Source organism: Cololabis saira, chromosome 2 (genome assembly GCF_033807715.1).
Source record: "Cololabis saira isolate AMF1-May2022 chromosome 2, fColSai1.1, whole genome shotgun sequence".
Lineage (NCBI taxonomy): Eukaryota > Metazoa > Chordata > Actinopteri > Beloniformes > Belonidae > Cololabis > Cololabis saira.
In genome coordinates this window covers 45,764,827-45,788,147 of record NC_084588.1, presented here as the reverse complement: position 1 = coordinate 45,788,147, position 23,321 = coordinate 45,764,827, and the positions used below count along the sequence as shown (strand labels likewise).

The 23,321-nt window shown below is 35.7% G+C and overlaps 1 protein-coding gene and 1 pseudogene across 1 annotated transcript; both read left to right on the top strand.

The window, feature by feature from the left end:
- The window catches only part of LOC133464477 (RNA polymerase II elongation factor ELL2-like), a 44,590-nt pseudogene extending 35,028 nt beyond the window's left edge, over window positions 1–9,562 (top strand).
- Window positions 9,563–12,378: 2,816 nt separating this feature from the next.
- wdr93 (WD repeat domain 93) lies at window positions 12,379–22,258 on the top strand. The gene is made up of 15 exons (XM_061735185.1): window positions 12,379–12,450; window positions 12,565–12,766; window positions 13,057–13,121; window positions 14,154–14,232; window positions 14,312–14,397; window positions 14,715–14,805; window positions 14,986–15,094; window positions 15,335–15,384; window positions 16,633–16,752; window positions 16,844–17,026; window positions 20,986–21,193; window positions 21,336–21,396; window positions 21,517–21,673; window positions 21,832–22,018; window positions 22,147–22,258. The coding sequence occupies exons 1-15, from the start codon at window positions 12,379–12,381 to the stop codon at window positions 22,232–22,234; spliced, it is 1,758 nt and encodes a 585-aa protein (XP_061591169.1). The 3' UTR covers window positions 22,235–22,258.
- The last annotated feature ends 1,063 nt before the right edge of the window (window positions 22,259–23,321 follow it).

The window sequence follows — 23,321 nt, the reverse complement described above, 5'->3', positions numbered from 1 at the left end:
TTTTATACCATATGCTGAAAATTGACTCTAACGGGGCCGTGTAACAGGACAATAATTGAAATACAGGACTGTCTCAGAAAATTAGAATATTGTGATAAAATTCTTTATTTTCTGTAATGCAATTAAAAAAAAACAAAAATGTCATACATTCTGGATTCATTACAAATCAACTGAAATATTGCAAGCCTTTTATTATTTTAATATTGCTGATTATGGCTTACAGTTTAAGATTAAGATTCCCAGAATATTCAAATTTTTTGAGATAGGATATTTGAGTTTTCTTAAGCTGTAAGCCATGATCAGCAATATTAAAATAATAAAAGGCTTTCAATATTTCAGTTGATTTGTTGCATTACAGAAAATCACAATATTCTAATTTTCTGAGACAGTCCTGTATACCCTGAAATCTAAAACACGTCTGACCGGCCCGCTGCAATGCCATGACTCTTTTCTTTTCAAAGTACCATCCTCGACCTGGCTGAAGTTCTGTGGACAGAACTTTTTAAAAACTTGTGCAAATACTTTAGACAAGTTTGCCAGATGTCCTCCACAACCATGTACTGTAGGAGACTAAAGTCCTGTACCTTAAGTCACTGCTGCTAAAGATGGTTATATAAGCTACTAGAACATCTGTAAATCTATTTATTTTGCCGTAACGTTTCTCTAGTTAATAATGCTGAAGTGTAATACATTGTATTTATCTGAGGTTTTATTTAATTAACACCAAGACCTGGTAAAGGCCAGATGGCGATTGTAAAATAATAATTTATTGGATCTTAGAGTTGTCTGAGGGAGTGCTTTATTTTTCACATGACTGTTGGTAAAGTCAAATGAAGTAATGTGAGGTTTTGATATTTTTGTGTTTTTTAATATTGAAATGGTCATTTATTTCATTAACCCCATATTGCCGGCCCATAATAAGACTTCTCTACCACCCCAATAATCTAAACCAACCAAAAAAGGTTTTATACAATAAACAAAATCAAACAGAAACAAAAAAAAATACACAAAATTACCCAATGTTTTTTATAATGATGTAAAACAATTTATTAAAAAACTGTCATAAACAAAATTGAGAGTATTTTTAATATTAATATATAATAAACAATTAAAATAATAAAATCAGGATTTTCTGCGTATTATTTTATGTGTCAGATATTAAAGGTGACAAGATCTGTGAAAATATTTGAGATGGAATTGATTTCTCTTTGCTTTTTGTTTCTTTTATCCCTCCTGTTTTCAGAAACGCCCCGTGCCTTTTGACACACTGGAAAGACTGGGAGTCAAAAGACAAAGACTGCTGGATCCTAAGTTACAACAGGAGCCGACAGTAAATGGACACGTAAACAATAAAGGAGCACACAACAACGCAACACTCACTTTTAACTCTAGTTTAAATTCAATTACGGAAATTCAGAAAGCGAATGATCGAACTGATACCCCACACGGCCAAACCGGGAGCCGCGACGGCTTTTCCACGATGCATAAACTGTACAGCACATCTGGTGGGCCTGCTGCAGAGACCAAGGAGCAACAGCCCAGAATAAACAGCCCCCAGCCGTCCCAGCAGCAGCAGCAGCAGCAGCAGCTCGCCAGCAGCCAACACAGAAAGAAGAAATCAAAAAAGCACAAAGAGAAGGAGCGGGAGAGGTTAAAAGAGGACAAGGGGAGCGAATGGCTGAAGTCGAGTCCCGATCTCAAGCAGAATCCAGACAAACTTGACAGTAAGGCCCCCTTTTCTTGCATAACTTGTTTTCTTGCGTCTGATATATTTGGCCAAATCATGAAACCACAACCCCCCTTTTATGGGTTTTTTCATTTTAATTTTATTTTTAGACTTCTATGTGGTCAAATTTGTTATTTTCGACCGGGCACTACATCTGTCATATTTCAGAGGTTTGCACATGTCACTCCATTTGTTATATATGCCTGACATTGTTGTTTTTCCACTGCAGCCGCATATAAATAGCAGCTAAACCACACACAGTCTTAGATCAGATCAGCATCAGTGCCTGAAGACGTCAAGAGTGACCATTTACCTGTCTACTGGTGCGTTTGTATAGTTTTATCTCACGTGCGTGGTGATGTTTGCTCCCTTAAGCCTACCCTCTTGAGTCCACTTGATCTCATGTGGCTTACTGACTAAACAACAGCTCAAGCGGTGCACTGGGTCTCTAAACGGAGAGGTCTCCTGACACCCACAAGCTCTTTGAGGCTGCACAAAGGCGGTCGGGAGCATGCTTGGACTGTGTGCCTTTTAGCAAAACAAAAAACACATTCAAACAAAGGCAAAGCTGCATTGATTCAAGTTAATTTAATTTACATTCTCGTGTTGTTTTGTCGTTTTGTTCCAGATCCTGACATCACAAAAGCTGTGGTCTCTGAGGAGAAGCCAGATTATGTGCTGTGAGTTTAAACTTAATTTTTTTTCGAGTAATTGATCCATGTGTTGTCACTGCTTATAGGTTTCCTAGCATTTGCTTTTGTCAACCGAAAGTAGATTAGAAATATAACTCGATGACACACTTGGCTCTGTGAACGGTGTCGTGACGACATTGTGGCCTTGTACTGCCCTCTTGTGTCCAAAAAGAGGAAAAACAACATACAATTTAAAAAATAAAACCAGGAAGTGAGTAAATACACTTACAGGACTTACTCAGAAAATTAGAATATTGTGATAAAGTCCTTTTATTTTCTGTAATGCAAAAATGTCATACATTCTGGATTCATTACAAATCAACTGAAATATTGCAAGCCTTTTATTATTTTAATATTGCTGATCATGGCTTACAGTTTAAGAAAACTCAAATATCCTATCTCAAAAAATTAGAATATTCTGGGAATCTTAATCTTAAGCTGTAAGCCATAATAAGCAATATTGAAATAATAAAAGCCTTGCAATATTTCAGTTGATTTGTAATGAATCCAGAATGTATTACATTTTTGTTTTTTTAATTGCATTACAGAAAATAAAGAACTTTATCACAATATTCTAATTTTCTGAGACAGTCCTGTATTTAGAAACTCTGTCACAACTCTCTATCAGAAAAAGCAGTTTTGAAAATATGTTGCTTTTACAATTACTGTACCCTGTTTTTCCTTTCTTTTTTTCTTTCAAGCTACTTTGGACCCCAGGTGGTTCCTTTTGTTTTAATTATTTTTTATTTTCAATATACATTTTTACGTTTAAAGTTTGGAAGATGTTCTATTAAAAATGTAGTCTGAGGGTAGTTTAGTAACGGCATTACTCGAGTTGTAAAAAAAAATCAGGGGGGATGGTGTATTTTATCATATGGGGACAGATAATTTGTGCTGAATACAAATAATATAATATATTACAAATAATAGCAGTGACCAAAACACCTGCAGAAATACTGCAGGAATGACATAGCAGCAGTTAAATGCAGCCTTCTGTAAGCTTTAAATATCCACTGGGCTTACATCAAATACATCAAAACACAACAATAAAAAACAGTTTTCTGAACTTATCAATATGACTCTGTCCTTCACAGGATAAGTAAAATGGATCACTGCAAAAACTCAAAATCTTAACAAGAATATTTGTCTTATTTCTAGTTAAAATGTCTCATTTTAGTAAAAAAAATCTCATTACACTTAAAACAAGACTCATCACTGGAAAAAACAAAAATTTTCACATGTTTCAAGTAGATTTTCACTTGAAATAAGTAGAAAAATCTGCCAGTGGAACAAGATTCTTTTGCTTGTAATAAGCAAAAGAATCTTGTAAAAAGAAGATAAATCTTGTCCCACTGGCAGATTTTCCTACTTATTTCAAGTAAAAATTTACTTGAAACAGGTGAAAATTGTCAAATAAGTTATTTTTCTGGTGATGACTCTAAATGTTGAAATAGCAGTAAAACCACATTCATTGATGAAATGACATAAGAGATGGAAAGGGGGGATGATTTTGACCGTTTTTATTTCAGGGGGGGATGCCATCCCCCCTCATCGCCCCTCAACTCCAGTACTGAGTAACGGTGACGTCAGTAACGCTTCGACCATGTCCCTCCCTCGACGGAGGGGTAACCACAGCGCAGCTTCGTAGCCGCGTACAGGTTTGGGATGTGTTTTACTGTGGTTGCCCTTCCTGATGCAACTCTGCAAGCACAGGGAGAGTCTCACACAGCCAGGAATCAAACCGGAGACCGTCTGATTGGAGGCAACCAGCAATGATGATTGTGTACAAACGTCATATAGAGAGGCTACATTTTTAACACTTTGCAGTCCTGAAGTAGCGAAGTGGATGCATGTGAAAAAAAAATCCAAAAAGATGATGAAACGATTACTTTTTTTGAATGAATAAAAAAAAAAATCCTTTTAACTTATTCTGATTTGGACTTACAGGACTGTCTCAGAAAATTAGAATATTGTGATAAAGTTCTTTATTTTCTGTAATGCAATTTAAAAAAACAAAAATGTCATACATTCTGGATTCATTACAAATCAACTGAAATATTGCAAGCCTTTTATTATTTTAATATTGCTGATTATGGCTTACAGTTTAAGATTAAGATTCCCAGAATATTCTAATTTTTTGAGATAGGATATTTGAGTTTTCTTAAGCTCTAAGCCAGGATCAGCAATATTAAAATAATAAAAGGCTTGCAATATTTCATTTGTAATGAATCCAGAATGTATGACATTTTTGCATTACAGAAAATAAAGGACTTTATCACAATATTCAAATTTTCTGAGACATTTTTTCAATGAAAAAGATGTGTCTGTCAAAATAAAGATGGAGGAAGGTTGTTTTATACTCAACATGTTATACGGCCTTAAATACAACATGACAAGGCCATATTATCACTGACTGCGTCTCTGTCTGTGTGCTTACTTGTAGCATGTACGTCACCATAACCAGTTTGGAGCAACGTCAGAGGTACCAGGAGGATTTCTGTGGGGAATATGACGAGTACAAGGACCTCCATTCCCGGATCGCCACCATAACTCACATGTTTGTTCAGCTAGGCTCCAAGATCAAGAGCCTGTCTCCTGGCACACAACAATATAAGGTATCACTGGTCCCACATCGCTCATGTTTTTCAAATTATTACCAACAATTTAGTAATGTGAGTTTCATTCCTATTAGATAATGGAACACCAAATACTAGAGAAGTACAAGAAGTATCGAAAGGTAATTTGAACATTTAAACATCATGAAGCTCTATTGTTTTTTTTCCTGTGTGCTGGAATACATAGCCGTCAAAAGACCCACATCTTAATTAATTTAGCAAAACCTGTATTGTTTTATGGTACTGTGCCAAAAAGAACAGAATAAAGCAGATATATACTTTAATAAGCTCAATGTCACAGAGAAAATTACACACTCGGAGGAAAATGAAAGAGTCTTGCTTGAGTGAAGCCGTAGATGTTCAGCTAAAGTATCTTTAGCTTTCAAGAATGAACATGCTTTATTTAAAAAAAAAAAACAACATATGACGTCATTTCTGCAGACCTACACACTATGAAAATTAAACAAAGTAAAAAAATGTCTTGGATTACGATTCGGCCATAACTAGAGTTGAAATTTTACAATTTCAAGTATTTTATTGGCTGCCCTCTAAAGGGTTAACATGTTCTTGTTATCGGTATGAGTCCAAAAAAATTTGGCTCTTTTTTACCTGCAGGGTGTAAAAAAAAGAATGTGAGAAGTGTCATTCTAGTTGTCTCACACTTTGCCGATTGTGTTATTTCAACCTGTGCACCTTAAAACAATTCAGACATTTTTTCTCGTTTTTTTTCTGCCTGAACTGTGGAAATAACTGTTTCCTTGTACGATTATTGTATAACCATGTCAAGTAACCTTTTAAGTGTTAGCGCCCCTGTCAGGATACTTAAAACCTCATTGAGGAGGCAGTTTAGTAAAAGTCTTTGTGGCCACGAGTTCTTCTGACCAGGTCCAGTCTCTACATGCGTTTTGGTTGAGTTTTAGCAGAGGTGGGTAGAGTAGCCAAAAATTGTACTCAAGTAAAAGTATTGTTACTTCAGAATAATATGACTCAAGTAGAAGTAAAAAGTAGTATTCCAAATAATTACTTGAGTAAAAGTAAAAAAGTACTTGTCGAAAAAACTACTCAAGTACTGAGTAACTGTTGAGTAACGTCTGATTTATTTTTTTAACACAACCATTCAAACAGACAAAAGTACAAAATAATCATCTTCAGGCAAATTAAATCAATAAAATTATTTAAAAAATTAAAATTAATTAAAAAAAATTGCTTCAATTAAAATAATCTTAAAGTAAATTCAAGTACTATCAAATAAATTAAAAAAACAGAATAAAAAAATGAATTAAGCACAAGTAGCACAAAATTTCAAGCCTTTGTACTTTTCTTTTTTAACCAGGCAGAACTAGAACAAGCCCATGAACTCATATAAACTCTGTTTTTGCATGTTTTGTCACATTTACACAGACTCAAACACACACAAACATTTTTCCCAAAGAATCACCCAGTGATGTCATGAGATTGACGCGTACGCGGATAAAAGGGATAAAAGAAAAGTAACAGCTCAACGTAGCCTAATGTAGCGGAGTAAGAGTAACAGTTTCTTCTGCACAAATCTACTCAAGTAAAAGTAAAAAGTATAGTGATTCAAAACTACTCCTAAAAGTATAACATTTCCCAAAACTTACTCAAGTAAATGTAACGGAGTAAATATAACTCGTTACTACCCACCTCTGAGTTTTAGACAATCCTTTTTGACACAGTGTCTCTTTTTCTCTCCACAGAAGTTTCCAGGCTACAGGGAAGAAAAGAAACGCTGCGAGTATCTTCATGAGAAACTTTCTTACATCAAACAGTTAATCACAGACTACGATCTGTCTGAACCTTCCTTGTAGCCTTTGCCCGAGTGTCACAGCGTTTATCCACGAGTGGTGTGAACAGTTTTCAACGAGACTGCGGTCGTCATCACACACGGCCGTCGCGGGGAACGCAGGTGATGCTGTGAGCACTCTGACATCAGAAAAAGAGTTTCCTCTGGTCTCTCTGAGCACAAGTGTTTTGGGGAATGAGAAAAAGGAAAAAGTCTTTTTAGAAGAAGCTGGTTGAACGTGCCATTTTGATGACATGTATCAAAGGTAATAATGATTTGAACTTGTTTTTTTTTTTACATTTGTTCAATCAGAATTTGTCGGGGGCACATCCTCTTTTTTTCCTACTTTTCACAAGTGCAAAAGAGAGTGTAATTCTCAATTCCACATGAAAGCCGCCTTGTTTGTGATGGTTGTTTGAAGCTGCCCGCTTTATAAGAAATGTAAAGTTATGATTAATTTCATTTCTTCTAACATTTGCCCCTCATGTCTTATTATGGGAAGAGAATGAGATAATTCCCCCTTTTTCCTCTGTCATCTGCAGTGATGCATTTTTAAATAACTGCTTCATCTTTTTTTTTCTTTCTCTCTTTTAATCTCTAAATGTGTCTTTTATATCGGAAACAAGTGACTTAACATTTTTGGCAGAACTTAACAGTTTCTGAAAACAGCCAAGGCAAAATGAAGTTGAGTCAGTAAAAGGAACTTGTTGTCCGCAAGGTTTTATCAAGTTGGTTTCATCAAAAGGTGCCTGCCATCCTGACATATCAGACACTAATTTGAGATTAATTTAAACGCCTCTGAATCCAGCTTGTACAAATTTGAAATGAATCACCTGGTTGAACATTGTTAGAGTTGTATGTTCACATATAACCTGCTGCAGTAAACTAACAAATATATCAGTTCTTAGTTGTACTAAAGCATTTATTAACCATACTTTTAAACACCTGGTAAAAAAGACAAAAATACCAACACTGTTAATCAGCAACACATCTAGTTTTAAGTACTTTAACTTAGTGAACAAAGGTGTCTCTTTTTTGCATAGCGCTACTGATGTATTTATTTATTTTTTAAGCCCTTTTATTGGTTTAACATCGTTCTCTGCCAGCTTGTTGTATCTGGACTTGATGAAGTATTCAAGCAGCTGGGGAAACGAGAGAATCTGTGAATAGATGAAAGGTATCATGTTATATCCTCTGTTTTGTTTCTGTCTTGTCAGTTTGAAGTTACCACTTGGGCCTCTTAAATATATATTTTTTTCCCCTGAAACTGCAGCAAAATATCTCAAGCGAGAGCTTTTCCTGCCAGTTCATCTAACACATCTGCTGAGATTGAAGTGCTTGAACTCTAAAGAGGGATTAAAAATAACAGTATCACACACTTTAGTATTGTAAGGGGCAAAGTATGTGGCTGTGTTTGTTGTTTTTTTTTGTGCGTTATTTTTTTTTTTGTATTCAGTCTTCTACGGAGATGATATTCCTCGTTTAAGAGGTGCAAATGCAGTGCACACTTGGGGAACTTATAGTGTACAATGAATTATTTCAATATTGGCCCCAAGAAGTCTTTTGCTTTCACTTTCCAAGTACTAAGCAGAGCCCATTGCATGTGTCATTTTTCATTGTGATTCTTTTTATTTTTTCTCCATTTGTACTGAATGTCATCATGCAGTCATTGATATAGAAGCCTTAAGATTTCATTTTTATAGGTCAGTCTTTTAACTGCCAATATCAAGAAGGGGTCATCTACACACTTCCGTGTGCCTTATATTATTGGTAACTGTTTTTAATTTAAAATTTTCAATGAATGCCACAAGTGGTTTCTGTGTTTATAATGTATTTAAACAAATGTTTAGTGCACAGTTTGTATGGCCATGATGAGGCATTGACTTATTCATCAATTGTATTTATAACCCTTCTGGTACTCTAATAATAATTGAGGTAAATGCTCAGTTCGTCATTAGAAATAATACTGATGATTATGCTGCTGTTGACATCCCATTTAACTCTCAGATTAAATTTATTAGGTCGTATTCAATGGTTTCTACCACATGTCAAGCACAGAAGTCCATCATAAAAGTCAAATATTAAATTCTTTTGTAAGAGGTGATAATTATGAAGACGTGGTAATTATGAAGACGTTTCCTAAGTCATTGTAGTGTTACGTTGATGAGGATCCTAATTATCTGAGGGGTACTGAATTTGATGGAGACATACCGTAATTATGTCTTGTGAAAGTGTTACTGGTCATGAAGATGGAAGACGTCTTTGAAAATTACCCAGCCAACTATATTTATCCGCTCAATTTTCAATCACAAGCTCCAATAACAGCTTTGTAAGGTATTTTGGCTTTTATTTGATTTAATTAAGCATTTACAAGGCACCAGTGTGTAATAGAGACTCTACTGAAGGAGGGCCCTCAGTTGGAGGAGTCGGAGAAGAGAGTATGCATTATAGACATCAGTTTAAGGATGTATATTTTCTCTTGTGCCGTTATGACAAGCTCAAAACAATAAAAACATCTTGAGTGACTTTTGCTCCATGAGGTTTTACTTTTTATCAATACTTCACATAGTGGTTTTTACATGCATTTGACCACAAAACTAAACAACAGCATTTCATAGAATTTTATTTTTTCTCCCATGTGTATCATTTAGCAGGGGTTTGTGAGAACTACTGTGCAGAAAAAAATAAATCACTGAACTCTTCGACGTTGAAGAGTTCTCAATATGTTTGTAGGTTGTATTCTTTCTCAAAACGATGTTGAAAAGTTTAAAAATAACTTTTATTTTTATCTTATTTACAATTTTTTATTTATTTTTTTTAATTGAGAAGAAGTTCAGACAAAGAACATCAGACAAGTTCTCCAATATATATGTAACAAAAAAAAAAAATTCCAGTGAAATTAAAAGTAGGGACAATGACGCATAGATGAGTGAATAAATAAAATATGAAAAAGAAAAAAATAATAAGTAAACGAAAAGGGCGCTACATCTGTAGTCACGTGACCGCGCGTTACTGGTCACGTGACGCGCTGTCTTGCCCTGGTGTTGCGGTTGCCATGACGATAGTAAATGATCGCGACCTCACAGCTCTCTAAATTCACCTAAAACTAAGGTAAGATCAAACATTAGGGGCGTTAATATTTAAAGAGATTATATTTGACAACACTTTACCCAAACAATGTTTATACAGATGAAGGAAGCTTTTTATTTCTCTCTCTCTTCAGTTGAAACCACATCCATGTTTATATTTTAAGTTTAAATTATAAAGCTTGTAACGAGAGGTTATTTATGGGAGCTTTGTGGTCGTACATGCGAGGCTCGGGGAAAGACTTGAGGTGCAACTTTTATGCCACAAGAATTATCCACATGATGAAGTAAAAAAGACCATTTAATTAACTAATACATTGAGCTGAAATCAAAATGGACAGGCTTGTGGTTGTTTATCTTTATAAAACACCACCATATCAATAACAAGCAATACAAAATGAATAGTGCAAGTTTCCACTCATATTCTGTCGTGTGTGTGTGTGTGTGTGTGTGTGTGTCAAAAGTATTCACATTCATTACTCAGGTAGAAGTATAGATACTAGAGTTTAAAAATACTCCTGTAGAAGTTGAAGTATCAACTCAAGTTTTTTTACTCAAGTAAAAGTATAAAAGTACTTGTTTCAAAACTACTTAAAGTATAAAAGTAAAAGTAATGTAAGGGGGAAAAAAGCCATTAAGGACAAAAGCCATTGAAAATGAATGCATCTTAGTATAATGTAAATATATTAAAGAACCATATATGTGTACTATTGAGCATTAACATGTGTTTCAGAGAGCAGGAGATATGATGACTAGTTGCCTATAAGTATTGTAATGGTGCAAAAAGTCAAACTTCAGAGGCATGTTATCATTTATCCTAACCTTTATTGGAATGTACATCCAAGTTTAGTTGCAGGAATCTGAGGGAACGGATGTAAGAACAAAACTGGACAAGAACATCTGAAACAACCACAACCAAATTCACTCTATCCGGATGGAGCAATTTAACTGGATAGTTTTTATTAAAGGCCGAAATGAAATAGAGTAACGAGGCTGTTTTTAAAATGTAAGGAGTAAAAAGTACAGATAATTGCGTTAAAATGTAAGGAGTAAAAGTAAAAAGTCGTCTGAAAAATAATTACCGTACTCCAGTGAAGTATACATAACCAAAATTTCTACTTAAGTAAGGGAAGGAAGTATTTGTACTTTGTTACTTGACAACTCTGATAACAACCAATACAAAATAAATAGTGCAAGTTTCCACTCATATTCTGTCCTGTGTGTGTGTGTGTGTGTGTGTGTGTGTGTGTGTCTCTCTCTCAACTACACCCCCCTGGATGGGATGAAGTTAAAACATTGCATGGATATTGCTATTGATCAATATTTGCTATTGGAGTCTAATAGCTATCATGACATCATACTTCAGAAATGGTCATTCTGCAAAATGTTAATGTTTTGTTAGAGGAAACTACACCAGCAGTCCAGGGAGCAGCTCTGGGCTGTAATGAGCTGGGATCGGCTCCAGCAGACCCCGTGACCCTGCAAAGGATAAAACCGGTTGGGTCATGAATGAATGCATGATCTCTTCACAGAAAATCCATATCCACAGATCGCTTAATTATTTTACAGACAGGTGGTGGAATGCATTCATCCATATAATTCTTTTTATGGCACTGCACTTTTAATTTTAATTTTATTTTTATCTTTTATTTCTATTTTTTATCTTTTTATTTTTATTTTTTTTATCTTTATATGGGTGTTTTGGCTTTTGGGGTGTTTGATTTGTAAATGACAGTGTTGTGTGTGTGAGGTGGAGATCTCAATTTCCCCCAAGGGAACCTCCCAAAGGGATTAATAAAGTTGTATGAATCTGAATCTGAATCTGAATCAGAAATGTGGCTGAAGCTAAACACAAAGTCACAGATCCTAGATCAAAAACTCACCATTATTGTAACTCAAGGCCATCAGTTAACACAGTATAAATGTTGTAAATGTGTACAGGACTGTCTCAGAAAATTAGAATATTGTGATAAAGTCCTTTATTTTCTGTAATGCAAAAATGTCATACATTCTGGATTCATTACAAATCAACTGAAATATTGCAAGCGTTTTATTATTTTAATATTGCTGATCATGGCTTACAGTCTAAGAAAACTCAAATATCCTATCTCAAAAAATTAGAATATTCTGGGAATCTTAATCTTAAACTGTAAGCCATAATCAGCAATATTAAAATAATAATCCAGAATGTATGACATTTTTGTTTTTTTTAATTGCATTACAGAAAATAAAGAACTTCATCACAATATTCTAATTTTCTGAGACAGTCCTGTATATGATCTAAATTACAATCGATTTAAAATTAAAGACCACATGTTTTCCTGCACCTTTGTGAAGGGTTATACTATGTGGGACAATAACTCTTTCTCTTACAGCTCCTGCACATTTACTACATTCAATCTTGCAGCTAAAATCACCATGTTTTCTTATATACAGCACAACAAGTACACTAGAAATGAAAAAAGCCTGTACATCAGAGACATCCGAAGAACCACCACCTACCTTGGACCAAACTAGTTCAACATGGGTACGGCGCATGTTTCATAAGAGCGTTTTAAATAGATCTATGATAAGAAACAGAAGTAGTTCATGAAATAAATTGAATTGTGTTACTCTTGTGATACCTGGGCCTGTTGGCCAGCTTCCAGAGAACACCAACTGCCTGGCATGTTCAGAGGACGGCATGTACCTCTGTCTGGGCCACTCCAGGGGCCTGTCTGTGTGGTGTGCATCATCTCTGACCCGTGCTGCAGAGTGGCTACAAGACGGACTCGAGGTTAACTTTATTCAGACGACCAGAATGCTGGAGCTGACCTACCTGCTCGGTACTGTTGATGATATGGGTGAGTGGTATGCCTCTGATCAAGTTAATCTTCAGATTTTCATTCCTCCTGCTCATTAAACCTGTACAAGACATCGAGTTTTCAGACGCTTATAATTGGAGAACAGTATTTATTTTTGTGTTTGAAATGCACATGATCTGAAGGCATGAAGTGTCACAGTACTGAGGAAAATACCTTCTGGGATTCGGAGTAAGGAAAGGTTAAATAACTCGACTCACAAGAGTTTTTCCAGGTAGAAACGGGTTCTCAAATGCAACTGTATTGTGATACTGCTGTTATTTGCCACGTAGGCGTTGCCAGACTGTTTTTACATCACTCTGACGGCATCCATCTTCTCAGTGTTATCAACCCCATGGTGTGTATTATCACCTTCTATTTTCTTTTTTTTTATGTTTACACTAACAAGATTAGGGCTGGGTATCGATTCAAATGTCAAGAATCGATTCGATTCCGATTCTTAATATTCAGAATCGATTATCATGATTCGATTCGATATTGATTTGGCTTAGTGTTTTTTTTTTTTTGAGCTGTTGCCGGAATTATATGACTGTAAAATAACTAGTGAAGTAATAATTTCACAATAATTATTGTGAAATAACTAAGAAATAAATAACTCAAACAGGCCTTTCAATATCCATTTAAAGTGCAATAAAGAAAGAAATTGCAACAGTTCATGCAGTAAATAAATCATTTTAGCTTATCTAATTTATTCTGTCACCACGCACACATATTGCCATGAAGCACCTGCATTTTTCAGAAGTGTCATGACAAACTGTGTGTCCGACTACTGGGATTAAAGTTCACCTGGCGAAAATGATGAAAAAAAAAAAAAAAATCGATCTTTAGACATAAGAATTGATTTTTAGGAATTAATATGAGAATCGATTTAGAATCGGAAAATCGATTTTTTCAACACAGGCCTAAACAAGATGTAATTTTCTTTTTAAAAATGTCATGCATGAATTATTAATATACTATGAAGTTGTTGTTTTTTTATTTAAATGTGCTTATTTTTACGTAAGGATGTACAAAGTTATGTTAATTTTGTAGGTTTTAAAAAAAATATATATTTTTGAGTAAGTTACAGATGTAGGCACAGTTCTCGTTAGTTGTGTTTGTGTGTAATATATATATATATATATATATATATATATATATATATATATATATATATATATATATATATATATGAGTGAATTATGGGATGACATCCTGATGTTCACTGAAGTGTCTAACGTGCCAGTAATCCATCCAAACCCACGCATGAACTACAAAATGGCATTTTCTGTCAACCGTAGTGACCATGATGCATGAAAGGATTGTGTGCATGTTATTCTACAAATATACCGAGCAAAAGCCAAATAACAGTTAATTGTTTCAATAACAGGAAGATATCAACAAAAGAAGAATTTGTTTGACACTTGACCTTAGTGAAGGGGGTCATTATGGAGCTGCATCATTCAGTTGTAAGTAAGGGCTTTTCATAGTGTTAATATATTCCTGTAAAAACTTCCCATTCTCCCATGAATATCATGTGTTATTAAGGTAATGGTGATGTCTGGCTCGAGGTCTATCAGTTTCCTTCAGTGGCGTGGCTGGAAGAATTAAGGATGGCGGCAACACAAACACAGGTAGTGAGCTGAATCTGACCTCTTTTTTAAATGTTATATTAGTTCAGATTGTTGTTAAGCTTTTTTTTACAATTACAAGAATGACTGACACTAGAGCTTTTCCTGTCTTTGCCCCAATATACATTAATTGTGCATATGTATAGCATAATCATTTTTCTACTGATTCGTCTCCATTTTTCCTCACTGTGATCGCAATCCCTTTTTCCACTTTCTTGTAGAACTACAGCCAGAGACTCTTGTATGTCACTACACTTGCTATTCAGAAAGCTTTTTCAAGAAAAACATTTTAAGAATGTTTTCTTTCTTTTCATCCTTAGGACCCAAACTTATCAGAAACTGTGGGTATAACTTGGTCTTCAGTTGCAGTGATGATGAAAATTGCACCTGAAATTCCTGCAGGTATTACAGGTGGGTATGTGGGTATGTGTACAAGCGGGTGGTGATGTATTATAAAACGAACCTCTTGTATCAATGATTAAGTCTCCCCTGACATTTTTCTCTTACAAACTTAGTTAAAACAATAAGAGACTGTACTGAATTTCCATTTAAGAATGGTGACAAATGTTGCAGGTTTCTGCTGTTTTGCAGGGAGAACTGTTAGAGACTTTCTGATGCGCTATTCGTTTGTGGACGTTGTTGCAAACACCAGCACTCAGAGGGAGAAATCAGCTTTCAGTACGGATCAAGGAAAAACAAAGTAACTATATAAAAGTCCAAGGTGCCGTGAGGTTTAGACCAACACAATCAGCATGGATAGCTAGAATGCTTTGGGAGGTTTTTGCGTATTTTAACAAACTTTGTTTTTGATTTAACCGACCACGAACGACTTAAAAAGCCTATTATAGATTTTTCTTTTTCATGTATTATTGATTCGTAAATCATTCATTGTCAAAGCCCATCCTCGTTTCTCATATAGGTTTCATGGATTGTGTTTCAGGCGGGGCACACATCACTTTCTTCTGCCTTCTGATGGATTTCCTGGTGAAGGTAAAGCAAATATTCAGCCAGGTTTGTGATTGAGTAGGTGTCTTAAGCTTTCGTTGATGGCTTTTGCCACTCAGAATGATGTTTTTTATATGCAGACCTCCTCTGATCAAGTATTTAGGGGGAATGGACAGAAGGGTTCTCTGTTTCTATTAAATGAAATATGTTCTTGCACACTGGCTGAATTGAAATACACAGAAGTATCCTCTTGTAATTAAATGCTTAACAAAGTATATTCAAGTGCAGAGGTGGGTAGAGTAGCCAAAAATTGTACTCAAGTAAAAGTACTGTTACTTCAGAATAATATGACTCAAGTAGAAGTAAAAAGTAGTCATCCAAATAATTACTTGAGTAAAAGTAAAAAAGTACTTGGTGAAAAAACTACTCAAGTACTGAGTAACTGTTGAGTAACGTCTGATTTATTTTTTTAACACAACCATTCTAACAGACAAAAGTACAAAATAATCATCTTCAGGCAAATTAAATCAATAAAATAAATTAAAATGAATAAAAAATAGCTTAAATTAAAATAATCTTAAAGTAAATTCAAGTACTTTAATAAATAAATAAAATAATAACAATAAAAAAAATTAATTAAGCACAAGTAGCACAAAATTTCAAGCCTTTGTACTTTTCTTTTTTAACCAGGCAGAACTAGAACAAACATGAACTCATAGAAACTCTAATAAACTATAATAATAATAATAATAATAATAATTCATTTTATTTAGCGGCGCCTTTCACGTCACCCAAGGTCACCTTACAGAATAAAAACAAAACAATGCAATACAGGAAATACAATAGTAATACAATAGAAAATATAATACATACACACATACACAATACATACAATAGACAACCGAGGAGCAACAGTACAGATAACACAACAGTATGGTGGGAAGTAGTGTGTGGTGACCGGTCAAAGTGGTCTATGGCGTGTGTTTGAGCATTTTTCCCAAAGAATCACCCAGTGATGTCATGAGATTGACGCGTACGCGGAGGATTAAAAGAAAAGTAACAGCTCAACGTAGCCTAATGTAGCGGAGTAAGAGTAACAGTTTCTTCTCCACAAATCTACTCAAGTAAAAGTAAAAAGTATAGTGATTCAAAACTACTCCTAAAAGTACAAAATTTCCCAAAACTTACTCAAGTAAATGTAATGGAGTAAATGTAACTCGTTACTACCCACCTCTGTTCAAGTGTAAATGCATCCACGTCAACTGGAATGCTCTTTTAAGGATCTTTTCTCAGCAGGAGTACCTGCAGCCGTCGCTGTGTGGTGGAGTGGTAGCCATAACCTCCATCAGTATTCGCTGCAAGAAGCCCCCCAGAAAAAACAAGGCAGGCCTTTTTATTTATTTTATTTATTCAGTTTTAAATGTTTTTATGTTTAGCCATATTTTTTAAATGTTTTGACTGCTGTTAATGGTCCATGATAGTAAGCCTTTTTGGTTTATACTAGAGAGGAAATATAATAATACTTTTCTTTGGACCCTTTACTCTTTTGAAGCAGCTGTGGATCCCATCCCAGATGTTTCGTGGCCAAATGCAAAGGAAATCCAGTGCTCGGCTGTCAGCAGATGCACCCGTTACATAGCTCTTGGACTCGATGATGCGTTGGTTTGTGTCTGGGACAGGCTAACCGGTGAGTAAATCTTCTCTAATGAGTAGAGCCCTCCTGAGTACACGCTGTTTCACAAACCAGCGGTGTTGAGCTGCAAGCTCAGCATGCATGCTGTTTAGGATGTTGCATCGCTGCATGGTGGCTTGACACGACACGTTGTGCTCCTACGACCAGTTAAGACATGATATTTTAGAGCTGGCACTTTTTAATTTACGGTAATTAGTGTGAATATGTTACCACGTTTGTAGCTGTCTTTAGTGGAACCACAACCATCTTAATGAGGTGAAATTTTCTGGGGTCTTGTTTAGGGTCAGACGTTCTCTCAAAAACAGAAGAAAGTCATGTTTTTGTACATCTGTATGTCAGCCAAGCGTCCACTCACATGGTCTGGACAGACTGCATGTTTCTGGCACGCCTCCACTCAGTGCACTGCGACAGATGGAGAACGGGAGAAAGCTCCCGCTCTTGACTGATAATTATGTTTATCCACTGGTTAATCGGTTGTTTTGTTCATTAGAGGGGATTTTTTTATTTTTTTTTTATTTTTTTTTAAAGTTCACTTGAACAAAGAGTTACAGGAGACTCTGGAGGGGTTGGAGAAAGAGCTGCTTCGTGCTCCAGCAGCAGAATGATGCTGCTTCATCCACAGGTTCATGCTGATGAAGAAGAGGGATTTTTATTTTGCCAATTTTGTTCAGTAATTCTGAAACATTTTTTTTCCCCAGTATTTCAGTACCTCGCATTTATAAATGAAAATAGTTTTGCAAGTTACATCAATATTTAGACTGAAACTGGAAAAATTATCATAAAAAAAGACATAAAAGACTAAGAAACAGCTCAGCAGGATAAAGTTTAACCTGAACCAAAATATACAGCATGCAAAAGGCAACAAGAAGCAGAAAGTAAGCTAACACTGCAGAAATTATCATGGAAAAACTTATTTCAAAGTACACTTCATGTTTGTCCAAAACTATTGAAACTATTGAATTGCCTTTTAAATCAGACGGGCTCATGTTTGACTGTTTACTGTATGTCTGGTGGTACACATGGGCACATGAATATCTATGTAGTGTAGTGTAGTGATTGTGTCACTACAACCAGTACTCGAGTTGTAAAAAAAAAAATCAGGGGGGATGGTGGATTTTATCATATGGGGACAGATATGATAATATAATATATTACAAATAATAGCACTGACCAAAACACCTGCAGAAATACTGCAGGAATGACATAGCAGCAGTTAAATGCAGCCTTCTGTAAGCTTTAAATATCCACTGGGCTTACATCAAATACATCAAAACACAACAATAAAAAACAGTTTTCTGAACTTATCAATATGACTCTGTCCTTCACAGGATAAGTAAAATGGATCACTGCAAAAACTCAAAATTTTAACAAGAGTATTTGTAGTTAAAATGTCTCATTTTAGTAAAAAAAATCTTATTACACTTAAAATAAGACTCATCACTGGAAAAATTTTCACCTGTTTCAAGTAGATTTTCACTTGAAATAAGTAGAAAAATCTGCCAGTGGAACAAGATTTTTTTTCCTTGTAACAAGAAGATAAATCTTGTCCCACTGGCAGATTTTCCTACTTATTTCAAGTGAAAATTTACTTGAAACAGGTGAAAATTGTCAAATAAGTTATTTTTCTGGTGATGACTCTAAATGTTGAAATAGCAGTAAAACCACATTCATTGATGAAATGACATAAGGGATGGAAAGGGGGGGTGGCAGTTTTACAGGGGGGATGATTTTGACCGTTTTTATTTCAGGGGGGGGATGCCATCCCCCCTCATCCCCCCTCATCCCCCCTCAACTCCAGTACTGACTACAACAGAGTATTTGTGTGAAATGTGATCATGTTAACCCACGCAGAGGAAAACTTTACTAGTTACTTATACCCAGAACTTCTCACTGAAATGAAATGTGGTTTGTGTGTCCAAACATTTGACTGCTGCAGTAAAGGCTTTCTGTGCAACAACATCAGAGATGTGGAGAATGAGCGAAAAAGCAGGTCTTGTCCCGATTCTCCTCTCCTAAGCTCCTAAGATTACAAGAAAGTCAACTATATTAGCTGCCAGAGAAGACATGATGAAAATTGTTCAGCATTTCTGGGGGATTACAGCCCCTGAGGTCGTAGATCCAGGCCGGGAAAACGGCAGGAGTCAAAGGGATTGTACTTTAGTTTATTGCAATCTTGTTACGGCCAGGAGCAGTTTCGATCCCTGGATGTGCACATGTCCAGTAAATATACTTTTACTGCATTTATGTTTGTGTGTGTGCATACCTGTGTGGAGGCTTGATTTATCTGTGGCCTGGAAGTTGACATTAACTACACTTTTGGGAATTTCTCTAACCAATCCCAGCTGTCTCTGGGTGACAGCTGGAATACATCTAAGGCAGATCTTTGGTTCATCATGCAGGTTTTTAACTTTTGATTAATTACAGACTTACATCTTTCAAAAAAACACCAAAAGGTAGATTATTTTACTGTCAATAAAGTCCAAATAAAACTGTGAGGAAAAGCATTTAGATAAGCTACCACTGCAATCAGTTCCACACCGACACATCCCTTGCAGATCTGGTCTCACTGCTCCAATCAAAATATATTTGAGATATTTTAGATGCAGTAGCATCTGGCTGTCAATACGACTGATCATTGCTAGACGTGTTTATACCGAATCCTGAAGAATTAAGTAGTTTGCCGTATAATACTAAACACAATTTGAAGATCTCATATGCAGCCTTTAATGGTTCTTGATGGTTTTGTGGTGCAGATTTACGTAGAAACTGAGTAACATTTATTGAGCACCTTTCAAACACACCAGTCACAAAGTGGTTTACAATAAAAACATATTGATAAAAACATCATAGTGATAGATAAGAGCAATGAAAAACAAACGCCACAGCATAAAACCCTTTTATCTTAAGAACTTCTTCTTGATCAAAGTTATTAAATTAATAATCTCAATTCCATAATTCAATTTAAATGAAAATAATTTAATTAATACCCAAAAAGGGAATTAATTTAAAATTATAATATAGAATTCATATTTTGAATCTGAACACCATAACAGTTGTTTGACTGCACTACAGATGTGAGTGTAAGAGAATCTTAGTCTCCATCATAGTCTATTTGCCAGCCTATAGAGCCCTATTGTGAACCCGGAAATGTTGAGTACCCCAAAGTTTTATGTTAGAAATGTACTGTATGGGTCCCCAGCATTTAGAAACTGCCGGATGCTAACTTGCATATGTTGGGCAATTAGCATAATTAGCATAATTAGCAACAATTAGCATACTCACATATATGGACAATATTTAAGCAATTGCTTGGCCAATTTGGACAATATTGGAGTTTTTTTGGGGGTTATTGATGATGCTGAATCCATTTCTGACATTTTCAGAATTCAAAATGGCCGTTTCAACCAGAAGTGGCCATATTTCAACTCAACACTTTCAATTTCAACTCCCGATTTTGATGAATTTTAGTCGATTTTGAGGTTATTGATGTGCTTAATACATTGGACTTACAGTACATTTCAGAATCAAGAGAGCTCAATATCGTTGGTGTGAATGTTAAACATACATTTCTTCAAATGTATTCATTTGATGCTAATTATGCTAATTGCCCAACATATGTAAGTTAGCACCGGCAGTTTCTAAATGCTGGGGACCTATACTGTACATTTCTAACATAAAACTTTGGGGTACTCAACATTTCCGGGTTCACATTGCTGGCAAGTAGACTATCATGCTGTTTGAAGGCCACAAACTTCATCAGGGTCTGGTTTGGTTTGTTTTTTGTTTTTTAAATAAAAAAATAAGTAATTAAAAAAAAAGAGTGGTGAGATTGTGGGGTCCTAGTGCCACACCAAAGTGGTTTGAGCTTTAAGATTAGAGTAAGGGTCAAAGTTGAGGATTGCAAAATATGAAGTAAAGACTCTTTCTCTTTCTTTCCCTCATCTTTCCCTCAGGGGCTCCTCTCTCTGTTGTCCCAATGCCAGCCCAAAGCAGCCCACTCTCCACCATCCAGTTTTTCAATCCCTGGCCTGTGTCTGCTCAGGATTCTCAGATTTTTGCTGCCGAGATTCTCCATCTTTTGGTGCTTTGTAATGATGGAGCTAATTACACAGTTACGACAGGACGAGGGACGAAGCCCCGCACCGAGCAGCTGGCAGTGAGGTATGAACTGAATCATTTCCACACTTTTTGGATGCTCTTGTCATTGTCATGCGTAGGTTCAGTTGGCGTCTCTGATTAGTATGTATTAAATTACATTTAAAAAGTTTTTTTAGTTTTTTCATAATTTCTTTTGTCTTTTTAGACCAAAAGACAGCAGGGAACTTCAGACTGTCACCACCTCAGTGCCGTTCCTGCAGGGTGTGGTAAGAGCACTTGCGCATTGCTAAGAAAAGAAAACCCTGCACTATAAAGTGTCTTAACACATTAATTTTAGACTCTTGGGTTCCTGCTGTCACTTCTTTTTTCTTTTTTTCCTAAACTAGTCATTTGCGGTGCAAAGAAATGGAAGAATGTTCCTCCAAGACGTCCTCAATAGAGTCAATCTGTGCTTCTTGACACTTCCCACATCCCATCAAATGACTTCTCCCTGCAGTCCTGTTTACGTGCTCAGCACCACACAGCAATCCCTGTTCATACGAGGTAAACCAAACACTACTGGACTACTGAACACTACTGTTTTTCCAGGTTGAGGGGGCAGACTTGCTAATACGAGTAATTGGTGATGTTGTTGAAGAGCATGACATTCAGTAAATGTCAGAACAATTTCTGTCACTGAAGGTTTTCCCTCTGTCTTCCAGGGGATTTGGGAACTGGCCTCCGCAGTTTTTCTCAAGAAAGCCCCCAGAGTCAGCTTTTTGTATTCCGTTTAGGACAGGCTGACATGCTTAAGCAGCATATAGTCTCGCAACCAGAGTCTCCACAGCGACCAAAGACACTGAGCAATGCCACTCCGGAGGAAATCTGCGACCTCTACCTTCAGCAAAGGTTTCCATTGATTTCCTTGTGTGATTTCGAAATGTAGTGACCTGGTTTTTAATATCAAAATGGATTAATATAAATGCTGCCTAAGGAGAAACCACAGGGAGTTTACTGTTCCTGTTTTTACTGTGAAGAGCGCTGGCGGTGGACGAAAGGAACAAAGCTATAGCGCAGACGTGGGAGAAGCTACGGGGAGCTGCAGGGATGCAGGACAAGGAATAACGCAGTGGAGCAACAAATGAGGCATTTCACAAGTTCTGGTTTAAATGTTTTCATTCCCAGTTCACCCCACTCCGCTCCTACTGAAGAGTTTAGTTTAGTTTAGTTTATTTTGTTTTGGTCATTTACATTTTAAGATGTTCACATATACACACTGTATATGTATACACACAGGTATAAATATACCGTATATATTATATATATGTACACATTTTCTTTTTTTTTTTTTTTTTTTTGACCAAAAAGGTATAGACTGAAGCCTCATGGCTTATTTTGCCTCTCCTTTTCAACAAAAGGCAGACTTCAGAAACAAAAAGATACTAATAAGAAGAAAACGAAACGAACGAACAAAACAAAGAAAATGAACAAAGAAGAGAAGAAAATAAGTGTGGTCACTCACGATTGAGGACAGCTGCAGGAGGAAAGTTGCATAATTTAGACAGTTTAATATGAAGATAATTTATATTAGTGTTTCTATATTTATCTATTATTTTAGATTTATAATTTTTTTTAAATTTGTAAATTGAGCTACTTTTTTTTTAGTTCCTCATCCAGGCGGTTCCATAGTTTAGAGAGAGTTCACTTCTAATTACAATATTACAATATACATTGTCATAAGGCCAGTCAGTGCAGATTTGTAAAGAATTTGGCTACTAAATAAGTTTTAATGAACAAAACCAACATAATTCTTCCCTCCTTAGGTGCATACTTGATCTCACTCAGAAGAGACCGTTTCTTGCATAGTTTCCAGTAACTCTTGATTATACTGATTATATATGACGTTTTCAATATTTGACAACATGAAGCATGAATTTCAGGCATCATACAAGTATAATAAGATGCAGCTACCTGTTCACACTTCAGTTCAAACCAGCAACAAAGCAGGCTTCATGCCAATATGTTTCATAGTCTGGCAAAAGAGATTTTACTCTCAATGAACCTATTCCTGGTTAAATAGTGACGGTTATCTGATAGGAGAGTTTGAAGAGACACGTTGATTGTGAATGAGTCCTTTTAGGAACTTTAGAGGCAATGTTTTCATTTTCATTTCATTTTATTCTTTATCATTCAAAAAACAAAACAATTCAAT

What these genes read in the sequence shown, in the direction of transcription:
- wdr93 (XM_061735185.1), top strand. Translation starts at nt 12,379, where the DNA reads ATGAAAAAAGCCTGTACATCAGAGACATCCGAAGAACCACCACCTACC. An exon ending in ACGGATCAAGGAAAAACAAA is followed by an intron (nt 15,095 to 15,334) that starts GTAACTATATAA and finishes ATTGTGTTTCAG; the next exon opens with GCGGGGCACACATCACTTTC. An exon ending in TGATGGATTTCCTGGTGAAG is followed by an intron (nt 15,385 to 16,632) that starts GTAAAGCAAATA and finishes ATCTTTTCTCAG; the next exon opens with CAGGAGTACCTGCAGCCGTC.